General features: G+C 39.4%; 2 protein-coding genes across 5 annotated transcripts in view; one reads left to right on the plus strand and one right to left on the minus strand.

The window, feature by feature from the left end:
- Positions 1-14,255, plus strand: part of NRG3 (neuregulin 3) — a 1,127,062-nt gene that overhangs the window by 859,997 nt on the left and 252,810 nt on the right. The window lies entirely within an intron of this gene.
- On the minus strand, positions 5,660-6,193 carry LOC308233912 (large ribosomal subunit protein eL6; the record flags this gene model as incomplete). The annotated part of the gene is made up of 1 exon (XM_080640905.1): positions 5,660-6,193. The coding sequence occupies one exon, from the start codon at positions 6,191-6,193 to the stop codon at positions 5,660-5,662; it is 534 nt and encodes a 177-aa protein (XP_080497031.1).

The following is a 14,255-nucleotide window of genomic DNA, read 5'->3' on the forward strand; positions in this document are numbered from 1 at the left end:
TCAGAGTGCCCTGTAAGATGCTAGGAGTCTGCTATGCACTTGGATCAGAGGAAAGCAACAACAAAGATGATCTAGACGTTCCATCACTCCACACTGGGCTTGTGGGCCCCACCTTCCCAGGAATAGTCACTGTAAATCCAGAAATTCAGTTTGCCATGGCATGTGGTTGTAGCTCCAGGCAGTGGACCAGTCAGTACAGCCACTTCTGTAGGGACAACTGACTCATCAGGTCTGAGTGAAAGGTAAAGAATTTTGTTTACTTTATCTTATCGAGGCAAATCCTGAACTTCTTAACTCCAGAGATTAAAAAGCAACAATGGAAAATGGAGCTTCAGGAAAAAAGCAAACCCTAACTGAAAGAGTAAAGTTTTCTTACAGCTGTCCGTTTTATCTTAAAACTCCAAGGTCTTCCCCCTTCGCCGGTGGTGGGAACAAGACCCTTGGACCTGTCTCAGGAAAATAGCACTGAGTTAAGAGCAGATAAAGCAAATAGTGCTCTGACAGATAAGAAAAGCAGGACAGGAGATTACAGGATGGGACTGTTGACTGAAAACTTAGGCCCTGTCATTAAACATGTTATTAACGAGCCCTGTTGGAATTTCCTGGCGGCTTTGTCCTCTCTTCCCCCTCACATGTGTAACCCCCCGATGTATAGTTTTTGCCTATATATACTTGTAAGACTGTCTGCTCGGGGTTCTACTCCTCGCTCGCGTGAGTCAGGAGTTGAGCCCCAGAGCGCTGGAATAAAGCCTCTTGCTGTTTGCATCAAGTGACGCCTCCTGCGGATGATTGGGGTTGCCGCCGATCCGTGAGATAGAGTAAGGGTCCCTTTGGGGGTCTTACATGAGCACAATGGGTCTCCTTTCCCGGTACCAGGAAGCCTGCTGAATCATCACTTTCCCAGTGCCCAAGCCATTCAGCCCAAGGCAATGTGAGGCTCCTTTGTCATGTGTGTCAGATTGAGGCAGAAGGAAACTTGAGAGCACCCTCCAGGAATCAATGTGGGGCCCGGGAACTGGGCAGGAGTTGGCTACGCAGATGCAGGTTTCCTTGAAGAGTATTAGTGGGAGTTTCCGGAAGAGACCAATGCTCTACACTCTTGCCTTTCCCAGTTTCATGTAACATACAGCAGAGTGTTCTTTGTGTGAACAATTAGATGGAGGGGTGTAAACAAAGGTATTCTTAATTGGGAGTTAAAGGGTCTTGGTTCTAATCCTGTGACCATTTGCTTCAAGTAATGTGGCTTTGGAGTAAGCTACCCCTGCAAGCCATTCAGAAATGGGGTCAACTGCTCAGCTGAAATAATCTAGTCTCCTTTTATTCATTCACACACTATTCTCCAATTAAATACATATAAAGTATACCACTTTGTAGATTCAAACAATAATTAAGGTTCCTACAATCAATAAACTCATAGTTTAGTAAACTGCATTTACTTAAATGGAATTATAGGCTCCAAAGTGTGTAATATGTCCAAGAGATGGAAATTTTTAAATTCAAAATCATATTAATAGTTTGATAGGACAAGTTACTTAACCTTAATGGGTTCTGGTTTTCTTCTTTATGAAATAAGATTATATAGTCTCTAATGCATACAGTTATTATTAGGGTTAAATAAAATAATCCATTCAGAACAGTTTGTGCTTGGCACGTAGTGAGAGCTCAACAAATGTTATCTGTCATTGTCATTATTATTGTTGGTTTTTATTTAAACTGTTATTGTTGCCTTTTTAACTCCACAGTGTACACGGCCCTGAGACAGGTGCTTCCAGGGATTAAAAAAAAAAAACATGTCATATTACCTGGCCTCAAATTTTCCAGCTGCATAGAGGCAAGAAAATATGTGTAAACAAGTACAAATAAGAACACATAAAAGATAAGACAGCTTAAGGAAATACAAAAATGGGGCCAATACAAAATCACATGAAGTGGAGGGAGAGAACTGGGTGGCTCAGGATAGACTTATCTAGGTGGATGCATTGTGGCGAGCCCTTCACAGGGGGTGCTGTGGTTGTGTCTTGTTGCACAGGCTGCACTGCCCGACTTCACAAGTATCATTCATACTTGAGTGTAAAGGACTCTATGGTGGTATGTGATATGGTCCTGGGAAGGAAATTTTCATTAACAAATAAGATGGAGAAACAAAATATTCCTGAGGACAGAAAATAGAGACTGATCATTGCTTGTTCTTGGTCAATTAAACTATACTGATGAGAAGAGGTGTCTTCCAGACTGGAATCTGCTCAGAATATTTGTCTCCTACACTGCTCTGCCCTCCAGGAGCCAAGAAAGCATTGTTGGCAGAATGGATTAATATGTAAAATCTGTAACTCTTTTCTGGCATTGAAAGAGGAGTAACAGACATCAGATTTGATCCCGCCTCTATGAACCTCATAATTTTTATCAGGTCTACCTTGTTTCCATATATTTGATTGCTATTATCCTCAAGTCTACCCTGTTTAGTTATACAAAGCATCTAACATTGACCAATAAATCCATCAAATACACACCATTTCTATAACACTAGGAAGATAACTACCTTTACAAGGAAGAAAACATTCTTCATGATCACACCATTCAGAGATAACCATCTTAGTCATTTTAGTGAATTGCATTCCGTTTTACACTTTTCATATGGAATATATGTATTCAGTTTCAACCACTACATTGAAAGCAGGGCTCATGGGTCCAGAGGGAAGCACAACTGTCCTTGCCTCTCACAGCCCCCTGCTCTGCTGTCTCCTCCGCTTGCTAACGGATGCTCCTCCTCACCTAGCTCTGCCTTGCCAGGAGTCCACTCCACCTGGGACAAAGATAGACTCTCCACCTGCCTGCTCAGGGACTTCTGGGATTTGTCACAAGATAAGCCCAGCCAGTTTTCCTCCTACTAACACACCTGTTGTCCCCTAGATAGCAAGCCATTCAGATGTGTCTGTCATCAGATTCTCAGGACCAAAATGGCTTTGTCTTTCATCTCTCTCCTGCCCCTCGTCTATTTTCACAGTCAGCGATGGAAAACAGGTGTTATGGGATAGTTCTAGATTATTTGATTTTCTTTATAAATTCTTCAAGTAGTGATTTGTCTCACACTTCATTATCTATTATCCATTTTATTGACACCTTAATCAAATCTGAAGTAGGAAAAATCAAATGCTAACATCTTGTTACATAATATATTCATTTTCTTTACAAAACTGGGATCATTCTATACATATCTTGTAATTTACTTTTTCTGTTTAGATAGTGTGACCCTTTTACCACAAAATTATGTAATTTTATGTTCTGCTAAACTATTACTTTAAAAAGTGTAATATTATAAGCCTGTAATATTGTTACAGAAAATCGGAGACCAAGCAACACTTAGAGAGATGGAGTTACATTTATTACGCAAGGGTCCAGAGGAAAATGTCTCTCAAATTCTGGGCCCCAAAATGGAGGAATTTTCCCTATTTATATGTTTTTACCTTCTTTGTCTCCCAAATGTGGGGTGTTTCCGGCCCCCTTTGCAAGTTCTTAAAGAGCCCCTATGTGCTGGGGCCTTCAGACCTCAACCAAAGGCCTGGCCTGGTGCCAGCACTGATAATTTTGTCCGGGGAAGATTTAATGGCCTCTCTGAAGTGGGAGTAGTCTCATTTTTCTTAATATTTAAGCAAGCAAGCATTTACAGAAGCCAAATAGCAGGGTTAAAATTTCAAACAGCAGTTTTTATATAAGATGGATGCTTCAATATAAGTAATTTTACCTAACATTTAGGTTGGACTATTTAGTGTGTTTTCAATTTTTCATGATTACAGAGATTGACAAGCATTATGCATAATTCTCTGCCTTGAGGTATGGATTATTTCTTAAGTATAAATTTTTTGACTTTCAATACATTTCAATAACTTTTCCTCAAGAAAAGTTATGTCAATTAATATTCCCATGAGCACAGCATGAGAACTGAATGGTATTATTTAGTTGCTACTATTATGGGAAAAATTATATTGGGAAAATTATCTTACCAAGATTTTAAATATAATTTGATTACCAGAAAATTAAATATTTTTTTACTTTCATATCAATCAGTTTCATTTCTACTTTTGTGATTTTTAAAAATTATTTTCTTTTTTCAAATCATATAATTTTTTGTTTTCTTTAAAGTAGTTTGTTATTTTGAGGATAACAAATTGTGCATTATCATATATGTTGTGATTTTTCCAGATTATTCTTTGATTTATTTTTCATGGTGTTTTTTGAAACCTACAGAAGTTTTGTCTTTTATGTAATCAATCTATCAGTTATTTTGTAAAATAAAATAAATATTTTACTAGCATAGCTTTTAAAATTTCATTATGTATGTAATTTATTATTTACTATACATGCATGCATGTTTATACATAGTCATCATCTATCTGAAATTTATACTAGTGTGTACTTTAAAATAGAAACAATGTTTTTTAAAAATAGTTATTTTTTAATTTTTTATTTAAGTGTGATTGGTATATAATATTACATTATTTATATTAATTTCAGGTATAGAATATAATGATTCAAAATTTTATACCTTACGTTGTAGTCATCCTATCAGTTCTAGTAATCACCTGCCACCATGCACACTGATCACAATATCATTGGCTATATTCCCCTTCACCTCTCGCACTGCCCCCCACCCCTCTCCTCTGGTAAATGTACCTTGGTCTCGGTTTCTCTCAGCAGAATTTATTGAATAATCTGAACTTTCTTCATTGATATAAAAAGAAAACGTAATCATATACTCCATAATCATATATGTTTAGTGCTATTTTTGGACTTTCCATTCTATAGATAAACATCATAAGAAACTTATAATATATTTTGCTCTTGGTAATGTTATTTTCATATATTTTTACTTATTTAAAAAAAGATTATGATTTTATTGATTAGTTATAGTTCAACAATAAGCTATATAGAAGTTGTTTCACATATTTTATAACACCTAATGTATTGAAAAATAGTCCTTGTGTAATATTTCATAAAATGTAGATTTCAAATCAATGTATGTGGTGTGAGTGGAGTGACCATATAACTTGTCATCTAACCAGGACAGAGAGTGAAAGACAGAGCTATGAATAGCTATAATGATAAAACTGTGAAGCAGGAGTATATGGTCCTCAAACTTGTAAAATATATGTTTACACTTAGTACATGTGGTTTTAAAACATAACTTGAAGGCAATGTGCAAAAGGAAGTACACATAATTTCCTCATCAATGTATTTCTGTATTTTCTACAATACATTTTAATTTAATAATTATTAAAATTAGGACAATTTTAACAAACTTTGCAATGCTCACTGTGTGCTAGGCACTGTTCTGAACATTTACAGATAATCCTCATATGCTCCTGTGAAGTATTTACAATAAATAAAACTCTTAATGATGAAGAAACTGAGACAAACAAGTAAAATTATTTACTAAAGGATACATACTTAGTAAGTGATGGAGCTGAAATTTGAACCTATACGTTATGCGGTCTAAAAATGAAAAATGAAGTGACAGTTTTAAAGCTGACAGCAATTCTTCCTCATGGAGTGATACTTAATTATGATTCCTCACATTGGCCCCTTCCTTTGAGCATCATTGTTTTTTTTGTGTGTGTTTTTTTAAACATATCAGTTATTTAATCGGGTTCTTATAAGAAATTCAGAACACCAGTTTGTGAGGATAAAGCCCATTGATGAGAGTGAACAAAGAGCAGAGGTAGCCCTGGAGCTGAGGAACAGCTTTGATTTTTGGCATAATTTGAGAGTCCACAGCTTTCTGGTCAACCTTGCGCTGTTCTGTAATCTCGTATTTCTCTTTCTCTCTGTCGAAGATCTCACCCTCCTGGTGTCTGGGCTTGTGCAGCTTCTTCTTCTTGAAGTAAGCATCAGTGAGATGTTTGGGGATTTTCACACCACTGATACCAATTTTGGTGGAGGTGGCGATGACAAATTTCTGGTGTGTTCTACCAAGAGGAACTCGATTGAGGGACACAGGTCCAGTCACAAGTAGCAAGCCACTGCTCAGCTGCTTCAGGAAAACCACCCTCTTGTCTCTGTGGCGCCCAGTGAGGATGATCAGAATGGTCCCAGGAGTGATGCTGGCCCGCAATCTCCTCACATGCTGACTGAAGGGTTTCTTGCTATGGCTCAACAGTTTTCGAGGCACATCTTCCATAGGATAATATCTAGGCATTTTGCGGATTTAACCACTCGGATACCACCATTCTTGTCTCCATCAACTGTTTTTGTGACAGTAGTAAGAACTTTCTCCATTTTCTTTTCAATCCTGGACTTAGGGGCCGAATACTTCCTCTTGTACATGGCCTTTCTCGAATACATAGCCGACCGGGAATATCCGCCAATTCCTCTGCCGAGGACGAGGTTTCGGCTGCAGTGGGGCTTCCCCTTCTTAGGCGCCTTAACCTTGCCGCGGCATCAGCCTTCTTCTTGGCTTCAGTTTTCTTCTCTTTAATATCCGGCTTCTTCTCCTTAGTGTCCGGCTTCTTCTCCTTAGTATCCGGCTTCTTCTCTTTAGTATCCGGCTTCTTCTCCTTAGTATCCGGCTTCTTCTCCTTAGTATCCGGCTTCTTCTCCTTAGTATCCGGCTTCTTCTCCTTAGTATCCGGCTTCTTCTCCTTAGTATCCGGCTTCTTCTCTTTAGTATCCGGCTTCTTCTCCTTAGTATCCGGCTTCTTCTCCTTAGTATCCGGCTTCTTCTCCTTAGTATCCGGCTTCTTCTCCTTAGTATCAGGTTTCTTCTTCTTAGTATCCGGCTTCTTCTCCTTAGTATCCGGCTTCTTCTCCTTAGTGTCCGGCTTCTTCTCCTTAGTGTCCGGCTTCTTCTCAGTATCCGGCTTCTTCTCTTTAGTATCCGGCTTCTTCTCCTTAGTATCCGGCTTCTTCTCCTTAGTGTCCGGCTTCTTCTCCTTAGTGTCCTGCTTCTTCTCAGTATCCGGCTTCTTCTCTTTAGTATCCGGCTTCTTCTCCTTAGTATCCGGCTTCTTCTCCTTAGTGTCCGGCTTCTTCTCCTTAGTGTCCGGCTTCTTCTCAGTATCCGGCTTCTTCTCTTTAGTATCCGGATTCTTCTCCTTAGTATCCGGCTTCTTCTCCTTAGTATCCGGCTTCTTCTCCTTAGTATCCGGCTTCTTCTCTTTAGTATCCGGCTTCTTCTCCTTAGTATCCGGCTTCTTCTGTTTAGTATCAGGCTTCTTAGTTTTCTTTTCACCCACCATCTTGCAAAATGGGAGAGTTGTTTTTGTTTGTTTGTTTGTTTGTTTGTTTGTTGTTGTTTTTAATTGATTTCAGAAAGAGGAAGAGAGAGGGAGAGATAGATGATGAGAGAAAATCATCTATCAGATCGGGTGCCTCCTGCATACCCCCTATTGGGGATTGAGCCTGAAACCCAGGCATGTGCCCTGACCTGGAATCAAACCCTGACAGTCTGGTACATGGGTCAACGCTCAACCACTGAGCCACCCTGCCAGGCGAGCATCATTGTTTTTCTGAGTGACCCTCCAGACTCTCTGCTGTGTTGGAATTCAAGGTGCCTCTGACAGACTGTGAGTGGGTCCCTCTACAAAACCGTGGGCTGGGATGAAGGAAGGACAGCACAGTCTGGTTTTATCTTTCTAATTGCCACTTCAGCCTCTGGCCCAATAGGGCAGGTTCAAAGCCAGGTCGGGGAGGGGTGTCCACCATGGTGCTCGTTCAGTGAGCCTGTCCTGCGGTTGTGTTGAGTTCATTTTGGCAATCAAGAGTTCGCTGCTGTTAGGGCTCCCTCTGCCCTTGCAGTGAGTCCCTGAAGAGGAGGTCCTGCTGTGCTCCTGCTCTCTGCCTACAGAGCACCCACACCTGTGACTGGTGTCGCTAGGACTAGAGTAGCCTGGCTGGCTAGGTAGCCACCCAGAGAGGCCTCCAGATCTGAATGGTTTCTCAGGGTCCACCCCTTCCACACACCCTTCACTATTTGAGGATCTTAATAGAGTTCTTCCTACTCAGGCAAACTGTTCTGTCCTCTGTACATCTTAATTTTATATGTAGAATATTTCAGTTTATTTCTCTATTCATCATATTTGGCTTGTTATTGAAGCATGATGATAACACTGCCCACCCCCTAGCTTTCTCCCAGGATCCATAATTCATTTGTCATTTTCATTGAAAATCTATGAGGGGGACAATTTTTTGTGAGTATTCCAATGACCCTTTTATCTGAGAGTTTATAATGGTACACTTTTGAATGAGTATAAGAAAGAGCCCTAGCCAATTTGGCTCAATTGATACAGTGTGAGCCTGCAGACCAAAGGGTCAAGGGCATGTACCTTGGTTGTAGGCTCCTCCCCACCCTAGGTCCTGGTTAGGGCTCCGGCAGGAGGCAACCACTCAATGTGTTTCTCTCACATCGATGTTTCTCTCTGTCTTTCCCTAACCCTTCCACTCTCTCTAAAAATCAATGGAAATATCCTCAAGAATAAGAATTGAAACAAAAAATGATAACAAATTTGACCAAGAATGATCAGGGCATCTGAAATTACTCTGCTCATGGCTTTTTATGCTTCTTCCTCATACTCCATTTTGAAAAAATTTCAATCACATCACATATTACATTCAGCACTGTATTGTTATTACTACTTTCTACAAAATACAGAAAAAAAGCCATAATTGTTTTCACCTGTGTTAATAACACTTTCCCAAACCCATCCATTTATTTGCATGCTGTGTCCAGGAGCTGTTATGTTTTGGAGAAAAGTAGCAGAATTACTGGGGTGTTTATAATGGTATTTTCTATGATGCTGAGACTGGGAGACAACCAAGATGTTGCTGTTGGAAGCAGGAAACCATTCCTTTCTGCCTTCCTTTCTCCTTTCCATATAAATTTTTGGAATATTTGTTCTAGTTCTGTAAAAATGCCATTGGTGTTTTGATAGGAATTGTGTTGAGTCTATAGATTCCTTTAATTATATTAATTTTTCCTATCTATGAGCAGGATATATGTTTTTATTTATTTGTATCTTCTTCAGTTTCTTTCTTTTACATCTTATCATTTTCTTAGTACAGGTCTTCTATCTCCTTGGTTAAATGCATGCCTAGGTTTATTTCTTTTTTTTTTGGATGTAATTATACACAGGATTGTTTTCTTAGATTCCCTGCCTGATAGTTCACTATTTGTGTATAAAAATGCAACTGATTTTTGAATATTTATTTTGTATCCTGCTACTTTACTGAATTCACTTACCAGTTCTAGTCATGTCTTTGTGCAAGTTTTAGGGTTATCTATATATAGCAAGGGTGGGGAACATCTGACCTATGGGCTGTAGAAGGCCCGAGAAATCATTTGGTTTGGCCCTGCCAAGGCGTTAGGGGTGAGTTAATTAAATGTTTGACCAAATATAGCAAGACTAATTTTTAAGTTGATAATTTTTTATGGCCCACAAATGATGTTATAAATATGCAAATGGTCCTTGGCTGTAAAAAGGGTCCCCACCCCTGATATATAGTGTCATGTCATATGCAAATAATGACAGTTTACCTCTCCCCTTTTAATTTGGATATCTTTTATTTCTTCTTGTCTGATTGCTGTGGCTAGGACTTCCTGTATTATGTTGAATAACATTGTTCATAGTGAACATTCCTGTCTTGTTCCTGATCTTAAAGAAAATGCTTTTAGCTTTTCCCTGATGAGTATGATGTTGGCTGTAGGTTTGTCATATATGGACTTTATTATGTTGAGGTGTGTTCCCTCTATTCCCACTTTTCTGAGAGTTTTTATCATAAATAGGTGCTATTAATTAATTAATTCTATTAATCTATATATATAAAAGCCTAAGTGACCGTCTCAACTGAAACAACCAAACAGACGACCAGGCCAGCAGGGGAGTTAGTGAGGGCTGACCAAACGACTGAGCAGCAGGCTGCTGGGGCGACCAGGCCGGCAGAGGGAGCAGCGAGGGGCAACCAAATGACCGAATAGCAGGCTGTGTGGGGTGACCAGGCCAGCAGGGGGGGCAGGTAGGGGTGAGCATGCCAGCGGGGGGGTGAGCATGCCAGTTTTCTCAGTAGTTAGAGCATTAGCCTGTTGACCAAAGTGTTGCGGGTGTGATTCCCAGTAAAGGGCATGTACCACATTCTGCAGATTCCCCAGCCCTATTAGGGGTATATGTGTAAGGCAACCAATTGATGTGTCTCACCATGGCCCTTGCCCCTGCTCCCGCCCCCTCTTCCTCTCCCGCTCCTGCCCCCTTCCACTCTCTAGAAATTGTTGGAAAAAATATCCTTGGGTGAGGATTAAAAAAAAATAATATTATTGCCTGGTCCGTGTGGCTCAGTGATTGAGCATCAACCCGTGAACCAGGAGGTCAAGGTTTGATTCCTGTTCAGGGCACATGCCCAGGTTGCCAGCTTGATCCCCAGTAGGGGGCGTGTAGGAGGCAGCCACTCTGTGATTCTCTTTCATCATTGATGTTTCTACCTCTCTCTCTTCCCTTCCTCTCTTAAATCAATAAAAAAATTTTTTTTTAAAAAAGAAGTAGCTGGCATGCCACCTCATCAAGGGCACAGAGTCCAAAGGGCAGTGGGTGATCCACAGGACACTGGTGTGGCTTCCGCTTGTCTCCTGCTGCTGCCAATGCCCACTGTCTCGCCCTGAATCATATTTTGAAGTCTGTCATTATGGCATGAGCTCTGTGTCTTTTGGGACCTAACCCTTTGATAATTTTTAAATTGTGCCTGTAATGTTTTCCACCCAAAGTTTGGTTTTGAATCCTACAGTCAAGTTGAAAGAATAATAGGAACACATGCATTTCATTCACCTAGATTTACTAGAAGTTAATATTTTTTATCTCACACACACACAGACATACACAATTTTTCCCCTGGATTTTTAAATCAGATGCAAACATTGTAAAAACACACCCCTAACTATTTCAGGATGCCTCGCCTAAGGATATTTTTCTATATAACCAAAACACCATTTTCAGTGAGGGGCAATGAGGCCGGCAGAGGGGGGCAGTGAGGGCCGACCAGGCTGCCGGGGGGGGGGGGGCAGTAAGGGGCAACCAGGCCAGCAAGGGGGGGCAATTGGGGGTGACCAGGCCATCGGAGGGGGGGGGCAGTTAGGGGTGATCAGGTAGGCAGGCAGGTAAGCAGTTAGGAGCCAGTGGTCCCGGATTGTGAGAGGGATGTCCAACTGCTGAATTGTGACAGGGATCGGGCCTAAACCAGCAGTCGGACATCCCCCGAGGGGTCCTGGATTGGAGACAGTGTAGGCTGGGCTGAGGGGGACCCAGCCCCCTGTGCATGAATTTCATGCACCTAGTATGTTCATATGATTTTTTATCCTTCATTTTGTTTATGTGGTGTATCACATTAATTGATTTGTGGATATTGTACCAACTTTGCATCCCAGAAATAAATTCCAATTGTTCATGATTTATGATCTTTTTAATGTATTGCTGAATTTGATTTTCTAATATTTTGTTGAGGATTTGTTGACCTATCAGGAATATTGGCCTATAATATTTTGTTGAGGATTTGTTCATCAGGGATATTGGCCTATATTTTTCATTTTTTATAATACCTTTGGTGTTTGAATCAGGATAATGCTGGCCTTTTTTTTTTTTTGAAAGTTTGGTAAAATTCACCTGTAAAGCCATCTAGTCTAGGGCTATTGTTTGTTGGGCATTTTTTGGTTACTGCTTCAATTTTATTGGTTATAATCAGTCAGTTCAAATTTTCTTGGAAGATTGTATAATTCTAGGAATTTATCCATTTCTTTCAGATTGTCCAATTTGTTGGCATATAATCATTCATAGTATTTTCTTATAATCCTTTGTATTTCTGTTGTGTCAGTTGTCACTTCTCTTTCATTTATAATTTTGTTGATTTGAGTACTCTCTCTCTGTTTTTCTTGATGAGTCTGTTAAATGTTTATCAATTTTGTTTATCTTTTCAAAGGACCACCTGTTGGTTTCATTGTTTTTTTTTGTTTTGTTTTGTTTTTTTTGTATTCTTTTTTTTTTTATGAGTTTATTTTCTTTATTTCCAGTCTGATCTTTGTTATTTTCTTCTTTCTATTTATTTTGGGCTTTTCCCCATTGACTCTGTTTGTGTTCTTTGTGTAGTTCCTTTAGGTGAAAGAATAGATTGTTTATCTGAGATTTTTCTTGTTTCTTGAGATAAACATGAATGGCTATGAATTTCTCTCTTAGGAGAGCTTTTGCTACATCCCATACATTTTGGGTTGTTGTGTTTTCACTTTCATTTGTCTCAAGGATTCTTTTTGATCTCATTGTTAGGCATTCATTGTTTAGTAACATATTATTTAGCTTCCATGTGTGTTTAATTTTTTTGTAATTAATTTCTAGTTTCATACCACTGTGGTCAAAGAAGATGCTTGATATGATTTCAATCTTCTTAAATTTATTGAGACTTATTTTTGTGGCTTAAGATGTAGTCTATCCTAGAAAATGTTCCATCTTCACTTGTAAAGAATGTATATTCTTCTCCCTTGTAGTGAAATGCTCTGAAATTATCAAATCCATCTAGTCTAATGTGACATTTAAGTCCACTTTTGCCTTGTTGATTTTCTCTCTGGAAGTTCCATCCATTGATGTCAATGGGGTGTGAAAGTTCCCTACTATGACTGTATTACTGTCAATCTATTTATGTTCATCAATATTTGCTTTATATATTTAGGTGCTTCTTTGTAGGGTACATCAATGTTTATAAGGGTTATATCCTCTTGTTGAATTGATCCCTTTGTCATTAAGAAAAGTCCTTCTTTGTATTCTATTATAGCCTGTTTTAAAATATATTTTGGTCTGATCAATGTAGTTCAGTGGTAGAGCATTAACCTATGAACCAGAAAGTCACAGTTCAATTCCTGGTCAGGACAGATGCCTAGGCTGTGGGCTCAATCCCTAGTGGGGGCATGCAGGATGCAGCCAATCAATGATTCTCTCTCATTATTGATGTTTATCTCTCTCCCTCTCCCTTCCTCTTTGAAATTAAATAAATAACTAGCACAATATATTTTTTCTAATGTAAGTATTGCTACCCCAGCATTTTTTGGGGGGTTTCCATTTTCATGTTTTCATGAAATGTCTTTTTCCAGTCCTTTACTGTGAGTCTGTGCATGACTTTCCATCTTGAGTTGGTCTCTTGTAAACAGCATTTATATCAGTATTGTTTCTTATTCATTCCACTACCCTATTTCTTTTCATTGAAGCACTTAATCCATTCACATTTAAAGTGATTGACGATAATACAGAGTTATTGGCATTTTATTGTTCATATTTATGTTCCTTTTGTTTTTTCTTCTTCTTCAAGAAGTCCCTTTAACATTTCTTATTGTAAGACCCACCAGAGAGAGACCCTTACTCTATCTCACGGATCAACGGCAACCCCAATCATCCGCAGGAGGCGTCACTTGATGCAAACAGCAAGAGGCTTTATTCCAGCGCGCTGGGGCTCAACTCGTAACTCACATGGAGCGAGAGGTTGAACCCCGAGCAGAAAGTCTTACAAGTATATATAGGCAAAAACCATACATCGGGGGGTTACACATGTGAGGGGGGAAGAGAGGACAAAGTCGCCAGGAAATTCCAACAGGGCTCGTTAATAACATGTTTAATGACAGAGCCTAAGTTTTCAGTCAACAGTCCCATCAGGTAATCTCATGTCCTGCTTTTCTTATCTGTCAGAGCACTATTCGCTCTGTCTGCTCTTAGCTTGGTGCTGTTTCCTGGGACAGGTTTAAGGGTCTCGTTCCCATCACTGGGAGACCTTGGAGATTTAAGATAAAACGGACAGCTGTAAAAAAAAAAACTTTACTCTTTCAGTTAGGGTTTGCTTTTTTTCCTGAAGCTCTATTTTCTATTGTTGCTTTTTAATCTCTGGAGTTAAGAAGTTCAGGATTTGCCCAGATAAGATAAAGTAAACAAAATTCTTTACCTTTCATTATAATACTGGTTTGGTGGCAATGGACATCTATAGCATTTTCTTGTCTGTGTAGCTTATTTTTTCTCCTTCAATTTTAAATGATAACCTTTATGGGTAGAGCAATCTTTGTTGTAGGTCCTTGCTTCTCATCCCTATGAGAAATCAGCTGACAGTCTAATGGGTTCTCCCTTGTAGGTAAATATCTCTTGCTGCTTTTAAGATTCTCTCTTTTTCTATAATATTTTGCATTTTTATAATAGCGTGCATTAGTGTCAGCCTCTTTAGGATCATCTTGTTTGGGACTCTGTGTTTCCTTCACT

Source organism: Plecotus auritus (assembly GCF_963455305.1).
Source record: "Plecotus auritus genome assembly, chromosome: 9".
Taxonomy (NCBI): domain Eukaryota; kingdom Metazoa; phylum Chordata; class Mammalia; order Chiroptera; family Vespertilionidae; genus Plecotus; species Plecotus auritus.